Source organism: Camelus dromedarius, chromosome 13, assembly GCF_036321535.1.
Source record: "Camelus dromedarius isolate mCamDro1 chromosome 13, mCamDro1.pat, whole genome shotgun sequence".
Lineage (NCBI taxonomy): Eukaryota > Metazoa > Chordata > Mammalia > Artiodactyla > Camelidae > Camelus > Camelus dromedarius.
In genome coordinates this window covers 70,893,778-70,919,715 of record NC_087448.1, presented here as the reverse complement: position 1 = coordinate 70,919,715, position 25,938 = coordinate 70,893,778, and the positions used below count along the sequence as shown (strand labels likewise).

The 25,938-nt window shown below is 35.0% G+C and overlaps 1 protein-coding gene across 1 annotated transcript in view; it reads left to right on the top strand.

The window, feature by feature from the left end:
* Positions 1-25,938, top strand: part of RNF17 (ring finger protein 17) — a 91,618-nt gene that overhangs the window by 16,282 nt on the left and 49,398 nt on the right. Inside the window, exons 7-17 of the mRNA XM_064492907.1 lie at positions 1,401-1,572; positions 2,778-2,854; positions 3,125-3,199; positions 6,516-6,823; positions 9,090-9,248; positions 11,482-11,668; positions 16,104-16,272; positions 17,581-17,771; positions 18,653-18,794; positions 22,492-22,645; positions 25,101-25,216. Coding sequence (XP_064348977.1) covers positions 1,401-1,572; positions 2,778-2,854; positions 3,125-3,199; positions 6,516-6,823; positions 9,090-9,248; positions 11,482-11,668; positions 16,104-16,272; positions 17,581-17,771; positions 18,653-18,794; positions 22,492-22,645; positions 25,101-25,216 — 1,750 coding nt within the window. The remainder of the gene's footprint in view (positions 1-1,400; positions 1,573-2,777; positions 2,855-3,124; positions 3,200-6,515; positions 6,824-9,089; positions 9,249-11,481; positions 11,669-16,103; positions 16,273-17,580; positions 17,772-18,652; positions 18,795-22,491; positions 22,646-25,100; positions 25,217-25,938) is intronic.

The following is a 25,938-nucleotide window of genomic DNA, read 5'->3' as shown; positions in this document are numbered from 1 at the left end:
GCCATGTTTTGGTGTCATATCCAAGAAATCATTGCCAAATCTAATACTGTGAAGCTTCCTCTCTGTGTTTTCTTCTAAGAGTCTTATAGTTTTAGCTCTAACATTTAGGTCTTTGAGTCATTTGGGGCTGATTTTTGTATATAGTGTAAAGAAAGGGCCTAACGTCATTCATTCCCAGTACCATTTGTTGAAAAGATGGTCTTTTTTCCATTGAATGGTCTTGGCACTTTTGTCAAAACTCAGTTGACCATATATGTGAAGATTTAATTCTGGGCTGTCTGTCTGTCTGTCTGTCTGTCCTTGTGGCAGTAGAGCACTGTTTTCATTACTGTGGCTTTGTAGCAAGTTTTGAAATCAGGATGTGTGAGCTCTCCAACTTTGTTGTTCTTTTTCAGGATTGTTTTGGAAGGTTGGGGTCCCTTGAGATTCCATGTCACTTTTAGGATGGGTTTTTCTGTTCCGATTTTGATAAGGATGGCTTTGAATTGTAGATTGTGCTGGGTAGTATTGACATCTTAACAGTGTTGTCTTCTAATTCATGAACAACATGAGAGACCTTTCCATTTATTTTGCCTTCTTTAATTTCAGCAATGTTGTGTAGTGTACACGTCTGTTGCCTCCTTGGTTATGTTTATTCCTAAATATGTTCTTTTTTTTTATTCTATTGTAAATGGTTTTCTTAATTTCCTTTTCAGACTGTTCAGTGTAGCCAAGTCTTTTTTTGAGGCCAGATTTGATTTTGAGGAAATCATTTTACTCATTTGTTTGATGAATAAAATGAGCAATTAGACACTATAATTTTTGGTGCAAAATATCTTAATTTCCATAATAAAGTAATTGTACCGTAGGCACAGAAAATTTCTTGAGTAAAATGAGGTAAGTAATGAAGGAGTAATGCTATAAGCTTCCTGAGTGATTACTTTGAAGATTATAGTTAATTAAGTTCTGGTTTGGTGAAGTATTTAAAAATATCATTTTAAGTTCATGTAATATGTATCTACTTATAGAAATATTTTAATGTACAGATAGATCCTTGTGAGAAATGAGCACAGAATGTGTTTGTTATAATGGCACAAATGACAGCAAGATGGCCAGGGTTCCTCCTACTTTTAAAAGTGGTGGTGGAATCATCCAGGGTCTATCTTACTGTGCAGCTCTGACAGCTGTCTCTGCGACATGATAACTGTGTCCTCCTACAGAGGCTGATTTTTCTCTAGTTACATGCACACAGCTTCCACTCTAATACATTTTAGTTCAACTGAATGCCCCTTTTAACAATCTTACTTTATTTACGCTCACAAAATAGTGAAATTATCTGTTCAATACTGTTGAGTTACTGTAAACTTACTGTCATAAACATGTTTATGAAATACTGAAAAATAACTTTATCGTAAATGAAGGAAAAAGAACCTGTGTGAAGAAGTAGTAAGAAATACAGGTGATTATTTATCAAATGTAATGATGGCTAAGAGCTACATTGAAGAGAAAAAAAATGATTTGGATGCAGCTATGAAGATAGCAAGAGAATTAAAATCGGCACCTTCTCTAAGGACATACTGTGACCTGAATCAGGTAGTTTTAATATTTCATGTGAATTATTTCTGTGGTAGCTTATTTTACCTACTTTGGAATATGATATTTAAAACCTAAGAAAAATTTGTTTTTTAGATTATCCTAACTTGTAATGGCATCAGTTTAGAATTCTTAGGTGTTTGAATTCTAAGACAAACATTAATAAATTTGTTTGGACTTTTGTTATTATTTATCACTCAGGGAAATGATGTAACACGATTCAAGAACAAGTAGGGTGACCCTCAATCTAGAGTTGTTTCTAGGTCACTAGAATAGAAAATGAAGACAAATAAGAGTAGCAATTAAATAGGACTCTATTTCTCTTTTATAAGCAGCTAGGTATGACTGTCAACTCTTGGCTTAAAAACTTAACAAGATCCCATTCAGGTTTTTCTCTCAACCTGCCACCCTAAGATGTGCAGGTCAAGAGACAGGATACTTCACTCTATCCTGTCCTCTAGTGATGTGCCTGGAGTTGTGCAGAGAGAGAAATATGTTTCTTATGCGCTCGTTGGCAGGACAAGGTTAACCATCAGTCCTCTTTGCTAATTTCTGTCTTGCTCCCTTGGGGTATATATCCTACTCTATTGTCTTTGAATCCTCAGGGCCTCATTACCCATAGATAATGAGATGTTTGGACTGAACTGAGGTACAAAATAGAAGCCATTGGTTTACCTGCCTCTAAAGTCTTGAACTACAAATTAAAGGAGAAGAGTTTACCACCATCTTACTTGGCCAGGCCTCCCTCCAGCTATAGTTCTAAAAACAGTAATCGTCAATTCCTGTGTATTACATGTGAGGCATTAGGAGGTTAAAAAAGTAGTAAAATTTGGTCTTTATCCTAGTTAGTCTAGTTAAGAAGATGGGGGAAAAAAAGAAAAACATGAGGATAGCAATGCAGATGCAAAATAAATCTGATCAGAAATGCCTCTGACTGTGTAGCTATATTCCATTTATTAACTAGTGTCCTGTGTTGTTGTTGTCTGTTAATACATATCTCCAAGAGATTTTAAATTTTGGAGTTGGGGGAGTCACAGACACTTACATGCATCCCTCACTTTACTTGCCTAAAATCAAACTGTAAGCATGTTACTTAGTGAAATACCTACAGGGTATAGTTTTGCTTCTCAAATCTCATTCTGTTTCAACAGTATTTATAACAAAATAAAACACACACATAAGTGATACTTCTCTTTTGATTCTAGATTATTCGGACTTTGAAGCTAACATTTGAGAGTGAATTGTCACAGGTTAGCTCTCTAAAACTAAGGAGCTCTCCCAAGTAAGTTATAATTCAGGAGAACATGATAATTAAGTATAAAGATGTATTAGAGCCTAAATTTATTAAAATAGCAAGCAATTATTAATTGATAATTCAGTTCAAAAATGTTTCCCAAGTTAGCAACTAAATTAAAATAAGTAATTTATGATAAATTACAAAGTTATTAAGTGTTCTGTATTTTGGAGTTTTTAATGTCAGCAACTAATTTTTATTAGAGAAAGTAGTAAACTTACATTAGAACATTTTTTTATGTGAAGTATTTAATTATAGGTTGAACATGAATTGCAGTGAGATCATCTGTATGTTCAACACTATGGGAAAGATTGAATTTGAAGACTCAACAAAGTAAGTATTTAAAAGAATAGCAACATGCCATTAGTGTCTGACATGGCCTAAGGGACAGAAAAATTGATGTTTAGTGTAGTACTTGTGATTCAAAAGCTGAAAAACAATGTAAAGGGCAGCGTGGTTTCTATCATTTAAATTCTGTGTAAGACATTTAAGAATTAAAAGACGTAGAAGGAATCAGCACTCAATGATACGTGTCTGAATCATCTTTGAGAGCCGTTCATTCAGCCAGCATTGAACACTGACTTTATGCTAGGTACTAATATCCCAGGTACTGAGATTTATGCAGAGAAGTTGCACTAAGTAGAGAATGACCCTTGTAACAATAAAGTGCGTAATTGCTGTGAAAGTTGCATATGCAGAATTTAATGGAGATGCAAAGGAAGGAAATGAGCAGTTCTTGGGGCAGGGGGTGGGTAACAGGGGACTTGGAAAGAGGAGATTTTATGTTTCTTCGTCCATGAAAAATGAGTAGCAGTTGGAGAGGAGGACAGAAGGGAGGCAGGTGTCTTAACAGGAAGATAACATACTACATTCAAGGAACAGCATGTATAATACCACATGGCAGAAGGAACATGGAGGCTAAATCCTAGACTTTGTATGCTGTGCGGGGGCGTCTGCACTTAGTTTCCTAGACCTGTGCTATCCAATATGGTGGCCACTAACCACATATGGCCATTTAAATTTAAGCATAAATTAATTAAAACTAAATGAAATGAGTTCAGTTCTTTGGTTGCACTAGCCGCATTTCAGGTGCTCAGTCATATGTGGTTAGTGGCTGCTGTATTGGGTAGCACTGCACCATTTCATTATCGCAGAAGGTTCTGTTGGACAGCTCAGCTGTGAATAATAGAAAACCACTGAAAGATTTGCAGCATGAAAGCAAATAGAATTAGGTTACATTTCTTAAAGATAACTCTAGTGACCATTGAGAGGATTCTTTGGAAGAATATGAGGTTGGAAGCTGAAGGATGGTTTAGGCTGTTATATAAATAGTCTCAGCAAATGATGAGAAACCAAACATAGGTAGAGCACTGGAGAGGAATAGATAATGACAAATGTTAAGTTGGGAAAAGTGATGAAACTTAGTAGTTGTTGGGTGTGAGGAATGACGAAAAGGGAGGCGTCCTCGATGATTTATAGATCTGTCTTTGGTGACTAAGTTGGTGGACTGTGGTATTATCCACCAAGGCTGGGACACAGGAAAGAAAGAAGTTGGGAGGGGGAGATCGTGGGGTATGTGGTTGCTGTGGTTTACTGTGTCTCTAGAGCAAAATGTCCAGAGGGAAGTAGGCTGTATGTGCTGAAACTTAAGAAGAGGTTCTGGACTTGATTCTTTGTTCAGGAGTAGTCTAAATATAAATACTTTAGAAACCACCCCCTGCAGAAGAAAGTAAGTTCATCCAGTTGTAGGTGGTATGTCTCCTGGGGAAATCATCCCCTGAGAAGCACCACATTCATCACTTTGGGAAACTAATGAGGGTCCCACCCACAGCCTCATCAGCTCAGAAACAGGCATGAGCAGATCTAGTCTAAGCCAAGTAAACTCTTGTAAGAGTGCCAGTTTATTAAATTGAGTGCCGTTTATTAAATTAAGGGGCAAATAGAATTGCCGCGGGAACTAGAACAGTTACGTGGGCATTCTCTTCCAACATCCAGACAGACACAAGAAGCCAAATCATCAGAGGTTGCTTTGTTTGCAGCATTTTGGGAATAAAGAGAGTAAGATTTATCAAATAACTGAACTGCATCAGCCCTAGACAGCATGCTGCAGCCCTTGCCCCACGGGGAGGAGGTTGCGAGAGGACTTTGTCTCAAGTCATCATCCCCTGTACATGGAGCCCTGGCCCCTGTTTTCCTCCTTGACTTGACGTTTTACACTTCCATGGATAATCATCCTTTCCAGTCATTACGTGCGTCTAGATATTTTCATGACTAGAATATGGTGATTGTCAGTTATTTTTAATCCTAGATGCTATTCTGTCTCTGTAAGAGTTTGTATTGATTCAGATTTAACTCTGAGTAATCTTAAATTTCTTCCTAGTTTTTAGGGAAAGTATCATTGTAACCTGCCTCTACCGTTTACAGGTGGTAATAAAGGAATCGGTTTGCCCAGTGAGAGCAAATATTGAAGTAGGTCAAGTACAGTGCCCTTGAAAAATAATAAATTTTAAATTAGGGACAGGGTAACCTGCAAAAAAACAAAACAAAACTGAGAAGGAGCAGGAGAGAGTGGTGTTCTAGAAGTCAGAGGAGAGGTTTATGAGACTGGAGTTGGTTGATGGTGTTAAATGTCTCAGAAAGGTCAGATGAGAGTTGGTTGTGAAAAGAAATGTTTCAATTACAAAGTTGTGTACATACGTGTGTTGTCAGGAGGCGTTTGGACCTTTATTCAGTGTGTGTTAAGAGACAGATGAGATAGGTCAGTGCTGATTCCTGTTGGCTTTGTTAGTTCTTATTTCTGAAATGGCTCTTAAATGGTGATCTGTGAAGAAACTAAATCTATCATGAGTTAACTAAAAGCTTTTGAGACTCAACCTCATTTCTTTGATAGAATTTCTCTATTTGTTGGTTTGAGAGCCCAAATCTGTGTGGATTTGTGAAGAAGACAGAAAAATAATGGAGCAAAGGGAATAATCAGCTGTAGGTTGGTGACTGTTGAACAATCATTCCCAAAGTATTCAGACGAATGGTGACTTTTAGCCTAGGTGGAGGTTTCTAGTAATTTGCTTAGGATTGTACCCCGCACTGCTTCCTATACTTTATTTTTAATTCAGTGAATTAAAAGAAATAATCTTCACATAATTTAAAATTAAACACCTAAGCCAAATAAAAATTTGAAGCTGATTTTTTTTTTTAGAGTTCTTAACAGTTTTTTTATTCAAGTACAGTCAGTTACAATGTGTCAGTTTTGAAACTGGATTGAAATTAAAAACTACATCCAGTGTTCTTTTAGGATCAAATCATTGTGATGTGACTATGTCAAGTTCTTTCTTCAGCTTCTCGTTGATTTTTACCTCTTGACCTTTTAAAACCCTTGGGCTTGCTTGAGAATGGGCAAAAGTTTCTTTTAGGGTAATGGAAATATTCAAAATTAGATTGTGATGGTTACACAAATAAATTTAGTAAAAATTACTGGATCTGATAGTGTGTAAATTATACATTAATAAAGCTGTTAAAAACCCGTGGGACACCTGTGTGACTAACTCTGCACATGTCACAGTATTAACTGTCAGGTGTAAAGGAAACGGTTTGAAGGTGGATATAAAAAATTTATCAAATGACTTAAAGTAGCCTTTATATTTTTAAACAGATGTGATCCTCAAGAAAATGAAATTGGACAGAATGTTCTAAAGAACAATAATCATAAAAAGGAATTTGCTTGTAGTCGTACACAACCATCACTAAAAAAGAAAAAGTTTGACATTTCTGTCCTAACTAATGAAGCCCCACCAACTCCTTTGCGATGGGAAACCAATAATGTGCATTTAGAATCAAAAAACTTCCAGCCACAGAAAGAGGTTGTTGCAACAACATCCCCTAAAACCACTGCTGCTCTACCTCAGATGGGATCCAGCCCTGATGTGATCATTGAAGAAATTATTGAAGAAAACCTGGAAAGTGAGTAAAAATACAAAAGCAAAGAAATAATATATCATGTCTGGAATTAGAGACAAAATTAGTTCTTGTTTTTCCCTGTACTTAAACATGTTACTTACACCTCACTGTGAGTTAACACCTGTTGATTCCATGCCTCTACTGTCACATTCCTAAAGTTCAGATTATTTTTATTTTTAATTCAGGAATATTAGCTAAACTCTGAGGTATAATTTTAATATTAGGGTATTTGACTTTTTAGTGTTCCACATATAAACCCATATAAAAGATGAGAATAGTGGGAAGGCTATAGCTCAAGCGGTTGAGTGCATGCTTACCGTGCACAAGGCCCTGGGTTCAACCCCCAGTACCTCCTCCAAATATAAATAAATAAACCCAATTACCTCCCCCTCATAAAACAAAACAAAACAAAAAAGGCCAAAAAAAAGATGAAAATATTATAAATAAATGAGAGATTGTGACTTTGTCCTTAAATTTAAGAAGACCATGTCTTAAATCTTTGTTCTGAGATACCTCCTGTTATAAAATGAACTATCATGAGTACAATAGCATCTGAGTGGTCACATTTTAAATGTATCACAGCTGTTTGATTGGGTTTCCAGTGGTGTCTCCCATCAGCACCAGAGTGAGATCACGTTGCGTGCAATTATCCCGTCAGTCTTCTTCAGGACCATTTTCAAGATCCACTTTGATTTTTCCTTCCCCCACCCCACCCCCCAGTCTGTTTCATTGGTTGACTTTACAGAATATTTTGGATACATAAAAAAGGACACGTTATTTTCTCTCATTTCCACTGGATGATTATTGTCACTGATTATCTCAGTGAGTTAAGAAAACTATCAGTATTTTGCCTACTGATACAGGGGGTCCTGCCACTCCAGTGTTTTACCAATTCAAGTACAGCTTTTTAAACAGTATGTTAAGTGTGCCATTGCCAACATAATAAAATTAATACAGTTGTCTTTCTCCTCTATATTGTTGAAGCATGCTGCACAGATTATCTTATGGAGACACCTAAATATCAAGAAAAGCCTCTTCAGAAGAAATCTCCTTTTGGATCAAAAGCAGGTACTTTATGTATAGTAACTCTTAAGAAGAGTGAGGCCGTGAGTAACATGAATTTTACTGATACGTAAAACGTCTTCCTTTTTAATGGTTAAAGTTCTGGCTGTTATTGGCAAAAATATTTCTGAAATTTATAACACTTCTCTCAGCAATCTCTCCAGTTACACGTGCTTATCTCTTTACCTCATTCTCAGTATGCATATTTTTCTTTGCAGTCTGTTTTGGATAGGTAAAATGATCTGTTTGTTCTGTTTTTATCATCTATCCTTCAATTCCTTCAAGTCTTTGTTTTTTAAACATTTTTACTAGATTTACTAGAACATCTACATTATTCAAAAATTAAATGTATACATATTAAAATACCCTGTGAAACTTTTCCCCTAACCTGTTCTCTTTCCATCTAGTCTCCTCTTCCTTTCCAGAGTTTCTTTATGCATATTCGAACAAATACACAGATTTTATTTTTCTAGTTCTCGTTTTTTGTTTTTGTGCACAAAACGTAGCATGCCATACACACTGTTCTGTTCTTTTAAATCCTTTCTTAACATTGTACTCTGAGATCTTTTCATATCAGTAAAAACACTTGGCTTAATTACTACTATATACAAAAAATTTCTCACTGTCTTATTCTACCCAACCCTTGCTTCCACCAAAACATGCACATCTTCCCCTCAATTGCTGCTCAATATGTTGGCTTTCCCAGACATTTTTTTCATACCTCTCCAGCCTGAGAAGATTTAGGAGTCAGAGTGGCTATGAGCTAATTATTGGTTCTTTCGATTTAGTACAGTTTAAAGGAGATTTGGAGCTATACTGGAAACCTAATCATTATCAAGGGGGTTCCAAGTTCCAATTATATTTATAAATAAACGTTGGTGTTTTGTTGTAAAACAGAGTTATAGCACATACTCTGACTTTAGAACCTAACTACCACAGGAACTACAGCTCATTTATTTAACGTATTTTACAAGTAAAATAAAATGTTCATGGTTCGGGTTGCAAAAGAAATCTGTGAAAGTGGGCTCTATTTGTTTTATCAGTCTAGTTACTATTTTATAGTTTGGACTCTTGTGGGGCCTAGGTCTTCTAGAGTTTGCAGTGCTACAAGACACTTACTATTCTTTTAGAGGAGATTGCATTCTGTTTTTAGTGAATTTTTTCCTAACTTTTGGTTTCTTAATATGGTTTAAATATTCTTATCCAGGTTCTCCAGAGCTAGTTTTTGTAAGCCATGTAATACATCCTTGCCACTTCTATGTTCGGAAGTATTCACAAATAAAAGATGCAACAGTATTGGAAAAGAAGGTGAATCAGTTTTGCAATACGAGTTTACACCTTGGTCCTTCAGACATTTTGGAGCTAGGTAATGAAATACTACTACAAGTTAAAATCTGAAGTTTATTTAAATATTGTAATATTTGGCCAACCCATATAGACTTTTGTGATACAGATTTGTACAAGCGTAAAAGGCTTTGGAATTGTTTAACATAGTTTAATTTTATTTAACTTATTTAGATAACTTAGCTAAATATTAAAATTGACTGTCAGATGAGGTACACAAAAACTCCACTATGGAGTAAGGTGAGATATTTTTTAAATTACAAACCCCTGACGGGTTATGTAGTTTGTCCCGTTGTGTTCTGTAAGATGGGGCCTTGCTGTCCACATGTGAATGGTGAGGATGTCATTGCACACCTGGGTGAGGCAGATGCAGAAGACCTATGGCATCTGCTTCCTGGGCCACACAGCATGGTAGGTAAACTTAATCAGCCCATGTTAATTCTAAGGCTGTGTGTGATTTGCTGTAATTTAAACTTTCATTACAAATACTTCCCTTATAACATTGATTAAATATGGTATATCTATAATAAGATGAGGCTATGATTTGACTTATTATTAGAGCATTTTTCTCATTTTGCTAACATTGGTCAACACCTGCATATAACTAATACCAAAAAGTTCTGTATGATCTGTTTAGCTTTATATAGTAGTTCTTTAAAAGTGTGATTAATTCCCAGCTTGTCTGTGTCTTTTTTCAGAATATCAGAAGACTAGAACCATCATATACTAACAAAAATGAATAATAATTTTAAAAGTTAAAAAACAGGGTTTAAATTATGAGCATCTAAAGCGGGAAGTGTAGTGTTAAACTTATTTTTTATGGCTGGAAATAATTCTTTAAATTTAATATATGCCCAAAAGCTCAGTTTAGATTCAGAAAATATGCTAAGAAAGCCAGAAAGTCATCCTTTGCTTTAAATTGTCAAGGATAATTATTATTTCAAGGCAAATATACATGATTTAAATACTCATTTATCTTTTGAGAAATGGTTGGTAAGGGAAGAAATGTGATATGATGCTTTAGCAGAGTATCCCCTGTTCCCTTTTCCTACATATGTTCTTCATTATAAGGACTAACAAGTAGCTCCAGTAGACTTGTATCTCACCTACTGCAAGAAAGAATGTTTTAATAGCATGTAGTTTAAAACTAAAGATATAGGTCATGTGGTATAGCAACATAAGAAAAGGGTTGATGACAATCTTAAGGCCAAACTAATGTTTTGGTAGAAGTTAAAATTGAAAGGCTACCCTGATGTGCCTCTCAGCTATCCTGTTTTTATTAGCATATACAGAGGGGATTATAGAGCATCTTTGTATATAATCTGTGACCAGGTCATACCAAATTTCTCTCTAATGCTGAATTAGTTAAAAGGATGGCCTCCAACACCACCTGCTACCTCTCCTTAGTAGCTACGAGGCTCTGTCTGCCTACTTTCCTCACACATTTGGGTGGAGGACCATTTTCATGGGGTTGTTGTGGGGAGGAGGTGAACTCACACACAAAATATTGAGAACGTTGCTGAGCCCATTGTAAACGTAAAAATCCGGGCCTCTTTCTGGCTTGATCTTTTTTTTTCCTGGTTATTTATTTGTAATTCATCTGATGCCTCCATGAGGCCCTCCTCTGCTGCTACGTCCTTGGTTCATCTTCCCCTTTTCTGAAGTCCACTGTGTGTACATTTCTTAATTTTGGCCTTTCCCACTCTGCCTTTCTTGGTTCCTTTACTCTCATTCCACTTTTAATTGAGGGAAGGTAATTGCTTCTTCCTTTATGCTACCAAAGAAGTATGTTACAAATTTCAGCATGCATGTATCTGTGCACATGTGTGTGTACATACAAAAGGCTAGAAGTTCTTTTTTTTTTTTTTAATGTTTTGCGTAGTGTATTATAGTAACTTAATTTGCCTGTCTCTTTTCCTTTCTTGAGCTTCTTGAGGCAGCATGGTCTCATTCGTCTTTGTTACAGTTCATAAAACACAGGTCCTCAGTAAAGGACTGCTGACTTTGTATTCTTTGTTTTTACCTCCCTGTCTAGCTCATGAGTTTCTGTATAACAGAAACTGTCAGAATACACTAGCTTTATTTATCCCTCTCATAGCATTTGACAGGGGGCTGTGTATTCACTGTATGTCATCAGTAAATACATGAATTAAGACTTCTTAGTGGTGGAACTAATATACATGTTTGTAACTTAGAGGTTATTGGGTGTTTTTCTCCATAAACATTGATAATGATTCATCTCCCTCATTGTTTAGGTGCAAGAATATTTGTCAACAGTATTGAAAATGGAATGTGGTGTCGAGGAACTATTACTGAATTAATTCCAATAGGAAGTGAAAATATCAGAAGACGTAGTCCAACCAAATACTTAGTCCATGAAGTTGCACTGATACAAATATTCATGGTAGATTTTGGAAATTCTGAAGTCCTGGTTGTCACAGGGTATGTTATTTTATGATTATTACGTGTTCTTAGCCTGCTTAGACACACTTCGTATGTGGAGGAGGGAGATACTAAAGAAAAAACTGGACAGGTACAGAGGAGTAATTTATCATTTTTCAATTCCAAGGTATAGACTTTTTATTTTGCTCTGTAATTTGTCTTATTAATTACTAAATTGGTAAAGTGGTAAGATTTGTCTGTGTTATTAAGATGGGGAGCTTGCAAAAGGAACTTTCCAATATATCAAACTTAAATACTCTTCTTTGTTGCTTCAAAGCAGGGCATGAGGCACAAAAATAGTCCTTCTAAAAAAGTGTTACAGTTAGTTACCAGATGATTGCATACAGTTTTTAATGAGATCTCCAAAATTTAATTGATGTTAGAATTCAATCTAGGTGTTCAAAAATGTTTCCTCAATCTTCTAGGAAAATAAACTGATATTGTTCTTGTGGTAAGGACTAGTATTAATTATAGCATGGTCACTTCATTTAATGGTCATAGCTTTATAAATAAATATATTTCTGTGTGGGGCTGTCATTATGCCTTTCAAGTTTAAACTGAATGGGTATATGAAGGACAATCCAGATGAAGGCAGTTGAGATTTATTTCTGTGGATAGAAATAATGTCTGTGTTTATAAAAGCTAGATTGAATCTATGTAGTGAGATAGCATGAATTAAAATATAACTTTCTAGAAGATTTAACTTAAGGAGAGTATTCTTAGAAATGTATACCTTTTGTGAGGGAAGGCAAGTTTGGGTTTAAAGCATTCTTTTTTTGAATTTTTTTAAATATGCGTTTTTATTGAAATATAGTCAGTTTACAATGTCATTGTCAATTTCTGGTGTACATCATAATGCTTCAGTCATACATGAACATACATATGTTTGTTTTCCTATTCTTTTCCACCATAAGTTACTATAAGATATTGAATGTTGTCCCCTATTCTATACAGTATGAACTTGCCATTTATGTATTTTATATATATTAGTATCTGCAGATCTTGAACTCCCAGTTTATTCTTTTCTACTCCCTTCCCCCTCCCAGTAACCACAAGTTTGTTTTTTGTCTCTTTCTGTTTTGTAAGTAAGTTCATTTGTCTTTTTTTTTTTTAAGATTCCGCATGTAAGTGATATCATACGGTATTTTTCTTTCCTTTTTGACTTACTTCACTTAGAATGACAGCCTCCAAGTCCATCCATCTTGCTGCAAATGGCATTATTTTATTTATGATGGCTGAGTAGTTTTCCATTGTATAAATATGCCACAACTTCTTTATCCAGTCATCTGTGGATGGACATTTAGGTTGTTTCCATGTCTTGGCTACTGTAAATAGTGCTGCTACGAGCATTGGGTGCATGTATCTTTTCGAATTACAGTTCCCCCCAGATACATGGCCAGGAGTGGGTTTGCTGGATCATATGGTAAGTCTGCTTTTAGTCTTTTGAGGAATCTCCATGCTGTTTTCCATAACGACTCCACCAAACTACATTCCCACAAACAGTGTAGAAGGGTTCCCTTTTCTCCATATCCTCTCCAGCATTTATCGTTTGTGGACTTTTGAATGATGGCCATTCTGACTGATGGGAGGTAATACCTCATTGTAGTTTTGATTTCCATTTCTCTGATAATTAGTGATATTGAGCATTTTTTCATATGCCTATTGTCCATTTGTCTGTCTTCATTGGAGAATTGCTTGTTTAGGTCTTCTGCCCATTTTTGGATTGGGTTTTTTTTTTAAGTTGTATGAACTATTTATATATTCTTGAAATTAAGCTCTTGTCAGTCTCATCTTTTGCAAATATTTTCTCGCATTCCGTAGACTTTTTGCTTTGCTTATGATTTCCTTTGCTGTGCAAAAGCTTGTAAGTTTCATTAGATCCCATTTGTTAATTTTTGCTCTTATTTCTATTGCCTAGGTAGACTGCCCTAGGAGAACATTGCTAAGATTTATGTCGGAGAATGTTTTGCCTGTGTTTTCTGCTAAGAGGTTTATAGTGTCTTGTCTTATGTTCAAGTCTTTAAGCCATTTTGAGTTTATTTTTGTGTAGGATGTGAGGGAGTATTCTAACTTTATTGATTTATATGCAGCTGTCCAGTTATCCCAACACTATTTGCTGAAGAGGCTGCCTTTACTCCATTGTATGTTCTTGCCTGCTTTGTCAAAGATTAGTTGACCAAAAGTTTGTGGGTTTATTTCTGGGCTCTCTGTTCTGTTTCACTAATCCATATGTTTGTTTTTGTACCAATACCATGCTGTTTTGATTACTGGTGCTCTGTAGTATTGTCTGAAATCTAGGAGGGTTATTCCTCCAGCTTCATTCTTTTTCCTCAGTATTACTTCAGCAATTCTGAGTCTTTTGTGATTCCTTATAAATTTTAGGATTATTTGCTCCAGTTCTGTGAAAAATGTCATGGGTAATTTGATAGGGATTACATTAAATCTGTAGATTGTTTTGGGTAGTATGGCCATTTTAACAATGTTAATTCTTCCAATCCAAGAACATGGAATATCTTTCCATTTCTTTAAGTCATCTTTAATTTCCTTTCTCAGTGTTTTGTAGTTCTCAGCATGTAAATCTTTCACTTCCTTGGTCAGATTTATTCCTAAGTATTTTATTTTTTTTGGATGTAATTTTAAAAGGAGTTGTTTCTTTACTTTCCTTTTTTGATATTTCATTGTTAGTGCAAAGAAATGCAACTGGTTTCTGTACATTAATCTTGTAGCCTGCTACCTTGCCATATTCTTTTATCAGCTCTGGTAGTTTTTGTGTGGAGCCTTTAGGGATTTCTATATATACTATCATGTCATCCACATACGATGACAGTTCTACTTCTTCTCTTCCAAGTTCCCCTTTATTTCTTTTTCTTGTCCAATTGTTATGGCTAAGACTTCAATACTATGTTGAATAGAAGTGGTGAGAGTGGGCATCCTTGTCTTGTTCCAGATTTTAGTGGGAAGGCTTTCAACTTTTCACCATTGAGTATTAAGCTGGCTGTAGGTTTGTCCTAAATAGGTTTTATTATGTAGAGATACGTTCCCTGTATACCCAGTTTGGTTAGAGTTTCTGTCATAAATGGGTGTTGAATTTTACCAAATGCTTTTTCTTCATTTATTGAGATGGTCCTGTGATTTTTGTCCCTTCTCCGGTTGATGTGGCGTATCACGTTGATTGATTAGCATGTGCTGAATCATCCTTATTCCCTGGGATGAACCCAACTTGATGATGGTGTATAATTTTTTTTATATGCTGTTGGATTCTGCTCATACTTTGTTGAGGATTTTTGCATCTGTGTTCATCAACGATATTTGCCTATAGTTTTCTTTTTTAGTAATGTCTTTGGCTTTGGTATCATGGTGATGGTGGCTTCATAGAATGAGTTTGGGAGTATTCCCTCCTTGTCATTCTTTTGGAAGGTTTTGAGAAGGATCAGTATGAGCTCTTCTTTGCATGTTTGATAGAATTCCACAGTGAAGCCATCTGGTCCTGTTTGCAGGGAGGGTTTTTTTTATTGCTGATTCTATTTCACTTCTAGTGATTGGCCTGTTCAAATGATCTATTTCTTCTTGATTCAGTTTTGGTGGACTGTATGTTTCTAGAAACTTGTCCATTTCTTCTAAGTTGTCCAATTTATTGCCATATAGTTGTTCATGGTATTCTCTTATGATTTTTTATATTTCTATAGTGGTTGTTGTAATTTCTCCAATTTCATTTCTTATTTTGTTTATTTGTGTCCTCCCTCTTCTTGGTGAGCCTGGCCAGAGGTTTGTCAATTTTGTTTACTCTTTTGAAAAACCAGCTCTTGGTTTGATTGATTATTTTTTCTATTTTTTTAATCTCTATTTTATTTATTTCCTCCCTGATCCTTATTTCTTTCCTTCTGCTGACTAGGTTTTGTTTGTTCTTCTTTTTCTAATTGTTTTAGGTGGTAGGTTAGGTTGTTTATTTGAGATTGTTCTTGTTTTTTGAGGAAGGCCTGTATTGCTATGAACTTCCCTCTTAGGGCTGCTTTTGCTGCATCCCATAGATTTTGTGTGGTTGTGTTTTCATTGTCATTTATCTCAAAATGTTTTTAAATTTCTTGTTTGATTTCATCATTGACCCATTGGTTTTTTTAGTAGCATGTTGTTTGGTCTCCATTGTTTTTTTCTCATTTGTTTTTCTGTGGTTGATTTCTAGTTTCATGCCATTGTGGTCAGAGAAGATGCTCGAAATAATTTCTATCCTCTTAAATTTGTTGAGGCTTCTTTTGTGCCCGAGTATGTGGTCTATCCTAGAGAATATTCCATGAGCACTTGAAAAGAATGTATATTCTGTTTTGGGGTGATGTAATGTCCCAAAAGTAGCTTCCAAGTCCAACTGTTTTATTGTGTCATTTAGTATCTCCATTGCCTTTGAAGCATTATTTTCAATAATTACTTGAATTCTTCCTAGAGTTGGTGATACTCATGTGAGATCAGAACACACTGCTAAGCAACATGTAGTACTAAATGACTTATGTCTAGTTCTGAGGAAGTCTGAACCATACGTGGAAGAGCTGCTGAAAGACATGCACCCATTAGCACTGCCATGTTCATTGAAAGACATTGTTCCACAGAATTCAGTAAGTGAGGCTTAAATTATTCCTTATTCAGGGTCCAGTTTTCCAATTTTAGCTATGTATTGCTGATCAGATTACTGAATGTAGGTTAAAGACACCAGTTCTCTTGTTAAATCCATTTTGCATAATAAACAATTGGTGCCAATAAGAAAAGGAAATGAACTTCAGTTTCTGTAATTGGAAACGTTCTTAATGGGAAATTGATTTGAATATACATATATGAACATAATGATGCGTGAAATATCCAAGTAAACCATTAAATTTTGAAGTCAAATAAATATATAGAGAGAAATAAATTTAAATTATGATGTGGTATGTGTTTCTGTACATTTCTTCACTGTTTCTGTGGGCCTTTGCTCATTACTCTACTTTTAGCCCCTGTTCTATTCTGCTTTGTATTACTTATGAATATTTATTCCACAGCAAGATTTAAATCTCCTAGGAGACAGAAATTGTGTGTAAAAATGTATGTTAAGCAATTATATCATTATAAAGTGTGTGCCTTTGTTTATCACTGTACTCCAGCACTTAGCAAATCACTGAGCACATAGGAAGCATTCAGCAAATATTGGAAAGAGTGAACAAATGAGTAAGAAAGTAAAAAGAAACACACAAAAATATTAGCACTTGTGTTTCCTCAAAATGGTAAAATTGTTTTGACTTTAATTTTATCTTGTATATATGTTTTTGCACTTTCTGTTCTGGGTAGGCTTTGCTTCTATTCTCATAAAATCTTTAGAAAGATGTTTTATTTTTAAGGAATGTGTAGTTTTGGCTCTTGAAATTTACTTTAGGTATGGGTACTTAAAGTTTTAAAGATCAACTGGAAAAAATTTTTTTCAGCAGGTGAGTGTTTTTCCTTACTGTTTAAGTAGGATATGCCTCATCTGTTGCTAGTAACTGATGATGATTATAAGTATCTTAAATGTATTACATGGCTTCTATTATGCTTTCAAAATTACCTTTTGGATTTCATCGTTTATGTGTAAAATTCATATAGCTTGTTTTATTTTTAAATCTTTATTATCTTCATATTAATATTCAGAAGGAAAACTAAGTCCTAAAGGGAAGCAGCTTATGGTCACCTTGAGACCATGTTTATAAAATCTGAGTATGGTCCATACATTGTGCATACATAAAGATTGTCCTTTATAGGGTTTGTGGCCCTAGCTACTTCTTAAATATCTATGGTTGATTCATGCCTTCGCTCAAATTTGCAGACTTTGGCTGGTATAAAGCTTAATCTGTAGTATTATACCATTAGAGCTAACTGTAATTACTAAATACATTGGAATTTTACTTTTTCCACAGAATGAAGGCTGGGGAGAAGAAGCTAAAGTAGAATTTTTGAAAATGGTAAATAAGAAGGCTGTTTTAATGAAAGTTTTTAAAAAAGAAGATGGTGTGCTCATTGTAGATCTACAGAAACCACCAACAAATAAAATAAGCAGTGATATGCCCGTGTCTCTTAGAGATGCCTTAGTTTTTATGGAACTAGCAAGGTAGGTAACATTACAGCTTAAATATTTTCAAGATCATAGGTATAAATTAGAATAAGAGATTTTACCTTGAGAAACTGTGGGCTCTAAAATGAACTGTAACTTTCCCTGAGAGGTTAAAAATACTGCTATCAGAGTTTTCTAAGTTCGATTGTCTGTGAAAAAGTTACATTCAGATCATTTGATTTAAGGAAATAGAGAAATTAAGGTAGCTCAAAATAGAAACGATTTGTAGATACTGAACATTTTTTTAGACTTGCTAACTTCACAGGAAGCTCCAGTAGGGTTTCAGGAATTACAGTTTAACAGTTCCTGACTTAAAATTTCTTACCTTTGGAGTAAGATCATGATCACCACTGAACATTTAATATAGGAATCTAGAATAAATTTCTTTTCCTTTCTCATCTCTGATGAACAGATTAAGATGACTAAGTAACTGCAGAGGTAGTGGAAGACACCAACTTTCTGTCCTGAGCAGTTGCATGACTCTGGAGGTGACTCGGGTAGATTCCATTCAGGAAAAATAAGTTTGGAGTATCTGAGCTGGGAGGAGCCACAGAGACCCTTCAGCTGGCCTTTCTGAGCGCCACCATAGACAGTGGTTAAGAAGTCAGCCAGGAGAGTAGAAGCTTTGAACATACAGCCCCAACTCAGAAATGTTCCAACACAAACTGAAGGTTAATTACTGAGTTTTGAGAATCTCTTGATAACCTGTTTTGATAATTGGAAACAATACCAAGAAATGTCACAAGTTAGAAGAGAGAAATTGGAAAAAGACTCTTGATAGATAAATCAGTATATATGTAAGTCTTCAGATCAGTTCACTGAGAAAAGAGAAACTTTAAGAAAATGGCTCTTATGCTTTTAATTATGCTTTTAACTAGGTTTAGGTCACAGTCACCAAGAAGTCACTCTGAAAAAAATATGACTTTACACTATCATCCACCTGTTTTGCCTAAAGAAATGACAGATGTTTCAGTTATGGTTTGTCATATAAATAGTCCTACTGATTTCTATCTTCAGCTGGTAAGTATATAGTGGCCCTTTAAGAAGAAAGTATTTTTTTCAAATTTTAAGTAGAAATATATAGTGGAAATGATGCCCAGTATGAATTTTAGAGCAAGCAAACCACTATCAAACTTCAGTAAACTTAAGTTTCTTAGTAGCTGCAACTTTAAACAAGAAATTCATGTGATTCATAGTAAGTTGAAAGAAATCTTCATCGTACAAGTTAGTGAAGTGTGGAGGGAAAGGACAGTGAAGGATGCCTAATGTATGGATGTTTCTCTTCTAAAATCTAGAAACCAGGAGAGCACATGGAGCTGGCAATTCAAAATAAAATGATAAAGCCTGTTTCTGATCATGCAAACACAGGAATATACTTAATATTACTAAGTAGTATTCTGAATTTGAACACCAAAATAGATTCAGATTAAAGGCATTTCATATTACGTTTTGGATGTGTGACTGATGAGTTTGTTTTAGATAGCTATCAGCAGTAAGGTTCATCCCTACTGAGATCTTTGTGTCAGTGCTTTGTATGAATTAACTCATGGATCTTACAACAGTCCTATGAGAAAATTACTGTTATCTTCATTTAGATGTGGAGACTGTAACCAGAAGGGTGAAGCAACTTGCCTGAGGTTACACAGCTGCGAAAGAGTAGGGCCAGGATTGAACTGGGCTCATTTAGAGCCTGTCATCAGAAGCACTGCACCACACTGTACTGGTTTCCTAGATGAGTGGTGAAATTTTGTTTGTCACTAAGAGGACTTGTGTATTTCTTCTGTTGATTTTTTTAGTGTCTTTTATTTAAATCGAGGTAAAACATATATAACATAAAATTTACCATTTTAACAATTAAGTGTACACTTCAGTGCCATTCAGAATGTGTGCGTCTGTCACCACCAGCAGTGTAGTGCCCAAGGCTTCCAGTTTCTCCACATCCTCAGCAACACTTATTTTCCTTTTTCTAGTAATACCAAGTTTGAGGGGGTGAAGTGATCTCATTTTGGATTTGATTTGTGTTTTCCTAGTAGCTAGTATTGTGGAGCACATCTTTTCTTTTGCTTATTAGTTCACTGTTTATATGTTTTCTCTGGAGAAATATCTATTCCAGTCCTTTGCCCATTTGAATTGGATTATTTATTTTGTTGTTGTTGGGTTGTAGCAGTTCTTTATACATTATGGATATTAATCCTTTATCAGATACATCATTTTCAGGTATTTTCTCTCATCCTGTGGCTTGCCTTTTCACTCTCTTGATAGCATTTTTTGATCCAAAAAAGTTTTTAATTGATAAAGACTGTTTTATCTATTTTTTTTCTCTGTTTCCTCTGTTTTGGTGTCATATCTAAGAAATCATTGCCAAATCTAACATCATGAAGCTTTTCCCGCCATATGTTTCCTTCTAAGAGTTTTATAGTTTTAGCTCTTACATATAGGTCTTTGAGTCATTTTGAGCTAACTTTTGTATAATATAAGGGAAGGATCCAATTTCATTCTTTCCCATATGAATTCCAGTTTTCCCGGTACCATTTGTTGAAAAGAAGGTCTTTTCTCCATTGAATGGTCTTGGCACTTTTGTCAAAACTCAGCTGACCATATAATGTGAAAGTTTAATTCTGGGCTCTCTGTCCGTCTGTCCTTGTGGCAGTAGAGCACTATTTTCATTACTGTGGCTTTGTAGCAAGTTTTGAAATCAGGATGTGTGAGCTCTCCAACTTTGTTGTTCTTTTTCAGGATTGTTTTGGAAGGTTGGGGTCCCTTGAGATTCCATGTCACTTTTAGGACGAGTTTTTGTATTCCGCATGAGACATCATTGGGATTCTGATAAGGGTGGCTTTGAATTATAGATTGCACTGGGTAGTATTGACAGCTCAACAGAGTTAAGTCTTCAATTCATGAATGTGGGAGACCTTTCCATTTATTTTGTCTTTAATTTCAGCAGTGTTGTGTAGTGTACAAGTCTTTTGCCTCCTTGGTTATATTTCTTACTAAGTGTATTCTTTTCAATTCTATTGTAAATGAATTGTTTTCTTAATTTCCACAGACTGTTCATTGTTAGTGTATAGAAAAGCATCTGATTCTTTGTGTGTTGACTTTGTATCCTGTATCTTTCCTGAATTCATTTATTAGACCTTCTATTATTTTTGTGGAATCTGTAGGATTTTCTACCTATAAGATCATGTCATCTGCAAAAAAGAGATTATTTTACTACTTCCTGTCAATTTGGACGGCTTTTGTATCTTTTTCTTGCCTAATTACTCTGGCTGGAACTTAAAGTAGTATATTAAATAGCAGTGGCAAAAGCGTACACCTTTACCTTGTTACTGATCTTGAAAGAAAGTCTGTCAGTCCTTCACATATAAAATTTGCCATCTGAACACATTTTTAGGTGTACAGTTTAGTAGTATTAACTATAGTCACATTGTTGTGCAACAAACAGCTCTCTTGAACTTTTTTATCTTGCAAAACTGAAACTCAGTACCCCTTGAATAACAACTCCCTATTTCATTCTCAGCCACTGACCATCACAGTTCCCCCTTCTTTTTCTATGAATTTGACTATTTAAATATTTCAGGTAAGTGCAATCATACAGTACAGCTATCCCCCGTTTTTTGGAAGTTCACTTTACATCAGCTCTGCTTTTCTGGAAGACCTATGTTAGTATCTGTTTTCATTAACTGAGAGAAAGCTGAAGAGGATTTTGTTGTTAGGAAAAAAGTGAGCTGCTTTGCGTTAGTCCGTTTGGCTGACAAAAAGCTTCGTGGGAACACTCTACTTGAGGTAGCAGGGGATACCTGTGCTTGTCCTTTTGTCACTGTCTTATTTCACGTAGCATAGTGCCCTGAAGGTTCATCCGTGTTGTAGCAGTGACGGGATTTACTTTTTAAGGCTGACTGATCTTCCGTTGTGGACCACATTTTTTTAGTCCATTCATCCACTGAGGGTCGCTTGGTTTGTTCCTGCCTCTTGACGTGTGGTTAGGTGAATTTTAACATATTAATAGTGTCAGTAATGTTAGGTCTTTTGAGGCGTTGCAACTTGAGTATACTATGATATATTTTAGCCAGAAAGGTTTGGCTTGAATCTGTCAAACCTGTAGATAGAACTGTCAGCTTTTGGGAAGTTCAGGGGATGGACCCTACTCACTGGAGGAACAAGCTGAATAACAGGATGAGGACTAACCACGGAAATCCAGAAGATGGGGCATTCTGCAGGAAAATACTCTCTTTAACAATACAGGATCATTTGAAAAAGAACACTACACTTAATTAAAAAGCTTACTGAGACAGATTGGATACTGGGTTTGGTCAATTAGGGAAATCTAATATAGTCTAAAAGTACTAGTAGGAATACTTACTGAAATAGAAAAAGTGAAAATTGATAGAAGAATGCAGATTATCAAATTGTATGTATGGTATGGTCTGTCTTTGTAAAAACAAATGTATGGAAAGTGTGTTTAGAAAAAGATCTGGATGGATATACAGTTAAGATATCTGGAGGAATGTGATTTTTTAAAAATTTTTTGTTCTCTCTATATATGCTTATTTTATATACTACTTCTGTAATAAAATATTTCAGATATAAATTACATAATAATTTATCTCTAATTCAATTCTAATACGTCATAATTTTGTGAGCAATATCTATAATACATGCAACATTTGAATTTTGAGTTTCTATGAAACTACAGCACTTTAATCCCTTTGTTTCTTAGATAGAGAGCCTGGATTTTTTATTTATATTAAGGACAATTGAGGAATTCTATAAAAGTGAAGATGGGGAGAATCTGGAAATCCTCTGTCCAGTTCAAGATCAAGCCTGTGTAGCTAAGTTTGAAGATGGAGTTTGGTACCGAGCAAAAGTTATTGGTAGGAAATTGCACACTGTTTTTACAGGGAAATGTTATACTTAAAAATTGAACAAACCAGAAATAGACTCACAGACATAAAACTATGCTCACCAAAGGGGAAGGGATGGGAGGAGGGATAAATTAGGCATTTGGGATTAACATATCCACACTACTATAGATAAAATCGATAAGCAATAAGGACCTACTGTATAGCATAGGGAACTATATTCAATATCTTGTGATCACCTATAGTGGAAAAGAATCCGAAAAAGAATGTATGTGTGTATGTATAACTGAATCACTTTGCTGTACACCTGAAACTAGCACAACATTGTAATCAACTATACTTCAATTAAAAATTTTTAAGTAAAAAATAAATAAAGGAAGAAACAAATAAATACAATTTTTTTTTTTAAGAAACGGATACCATTTGAGTTGGTACAGATTAAATCATGGGGATGATATTATTTGACCCTACGGTTTTGTTCTGTCATCCAGTTTAGAAAGTTGATGGTCATGTTGGTAGGTGAATCTCTGGCTCCTTCGGTTTCATTTGATGTGAATAGGACTTAACCATTTTCTTGTTTTCTAATATTTGCCTTATTTCGAAAGTTAAATGGTGTTGAATGACTCACACATATTCCACTCTCCTCCTAAAAAGCAAATACTCTTAATTATTTCAGCTGTTTCCTTTGTTGTTTACCTGTGTTGTCTTCTAAACAATAAGTAGTACTTTGTGGATACTTCAGTCTTAGGTATTACCTGTTCTTATGTTACATAGGTATTAGATCTCTTACAGCTCTTTGTCCCCTTTCTCCCTCCCGAAGTTAGTATCACAATTTTTTAGTTAAATTTGTATTCCATGCAGATGTTTTCACTGCTACTCTATAAATTATACTTTGCTTACTTCTGAGTTAGTAACTGCATCAGTTGTTCACTTTATTTTCTTTTAATTTATGGCTACATTTTCCTAATAGTTTAAAACAATTTTCCACATGATTAGATTTTTCAGATAATGTTGGTTTGATTCTGTCATCTCCTCCAGTTAGACTGCTTGGCCTCTAGGCTTGCTACACTCTTGTTATTCTAGGAATTTATTTCACTGGTTTTCCTGTGTTGGACCCCTTGTTTTCAGATCCCATTTACCTTTTCAGTTTACACTCATATCTAGTGGAGCATTTTCCTCAAAGAGAATACGTGGGAGGTAAATTTCGAGACCTTCCGTGTCTCCTGACTCTACTCTCACACGTGATTAATAACTTGGGTAAAATATGTTCTCTAAATTCCATCCCATATCCATCTGTTTGTTTGTTTTGTTTAAAACTGCATCTCCATTCAGAGACTTGAGGCATGGTAAGACTAATGACATTGGTACAGTTGAGAATAACCTCCTTGCCTGAGGGTTCCAGAGGTAATGGGGGGAGGTCCCCTCATCTTTTAACCTGACAGAGTAACACACGTCTTCTCAAGTGCTGCAGATACACTCCACCGTAAGGCTTAAGTCTTAAGTGCCATCTCGAGTCGTACCAGTGTTGTTCCACCTGCTTTCACTTCTGCCACGGAGCAGAGGATGTCTGGACTTTTTCCCATTTTGAAATTATATATACTGTATTAGTTTTTTAATTTGAAAGTGATGGCAACAAATTTTGTAGCACTGAACATACATGTACTTGGAGGGGCTAAATTCAGTTGTATATTTTGAGTGTTTATAAAAAAGGTCAGTTTGTGATAGATCTTTATTCAAGCTTTGGTGTGTTTGAACCTTCCAGAGGTTTATTTGGTATCCTGTAAAATATGAAAACTAGATTGACAAAGAAGTCTGTCTCTGCTCCTTTTTCCCCTAAATAATTTTTTTTTACTTTCACAGTTAGATACTGTTATGTGAGTGAATCTGTAGCTTGATTATTATTTGCCTTGTTTGTCTTTCTTGTTTGTGTTGATTAACAAACATTAAGTGCGTATTTTGTGCTTGGTGCTTTGCAGAATATTTTAAATTGGTGAATTCTCAAAAAAAAAAAAAAGTCTCAAGATTTGATTCTATTGGTACACCACTTTACAGATGAAATAGTGAGGCTTAGAGAGAAAAGGTAACATGCTCAGGGTGATACCTGAGAGAGACAGATTAGCTTGCTCAGTCACATGGCATTTAAGTGTCTAACTTCAAACCTAATTCTTGACTTTTAGGCCATAACACCTAGCATTTGATGGCTGTTTTGTTATCCTGATTTTGGTTGTCCTTTGATATCTTTAAATTGTTAGTTTCTCATTCATCAAGTCTCAACAACTATGCATTGTAGTTGATTGTGTTAAGTTATGTTAGAAATCTTAGAAATATTTTTCCCATTGAAAAGAAACAGTTAAGTTTGTATGTTGAACATAAAAGTATTCTAATATAGTTGACTGTAGATGAATGTAAATTTTGCTATGTAATTCTTTTTTCAAGTTTGTGATTTCCAATTTCATAATTTTTGAAGGATTGCCTGGACATCGTGAAGTTGAAGTTAAATACGTGGACTTTGGCAATACAGCAAAAGTAACGCTTAAAGAAATGCGTAAAATAAAGGATGAGTTTCTACATCCTGCAGAGAAGGTAATCATCTTATTGTGAATCATAAGGTTAGAATATTAGTACAAAGATTAAAGTAGTTTTAGAAGTCATTTTCACCATAGAAATATTCTTTTAACTATAATTTTTGTCTGTAAATATTGTCTGATACATGGACTATGGAAAAGAGTTTCTGTAGTTACTATTTTTTAAATAACATATATATCTTAGCAAATAAGCATTAATTATAAACATATGTGTATATGTATATTTGTGCCTTTATAAGGTACTTACTGGTCCACAGCTTTTAATGTTATTTTGAAATACCTGAACAATGTGGTAAGACTATGATATATTATATGAAACGAACTCATTACAGAAATGCTTTTACTATGATTCCATTTATGTTTAAGTATATATAATGTGTGCAAGAGAGAGAGACAAGTCTGAAAGAATAAATATAAAACTTTATTTTAGAATCCTGCTCCTTAGAGATAATTAAGGTTTAGGAGGCTTCTTTCCTAATTCATACACTCCTAGTATTTGAATTGTTATTAAGCAGTATTTTTTATTTAAAAATGGGTAAAATGTTACCAGAGAAACTTGAAAATACAGATGAGTAAAATGAGGGGGGCATCACTTAGAATTATTCAATATTTTTGTTGTGTGTGCTTCTAAGATGCATCTTCTGTGTTTTTCAAGATTATGGGAGTACACTGTACAGTTTTATAACCTGCTTTTTCATATAAAAATGTATCATAGTATCT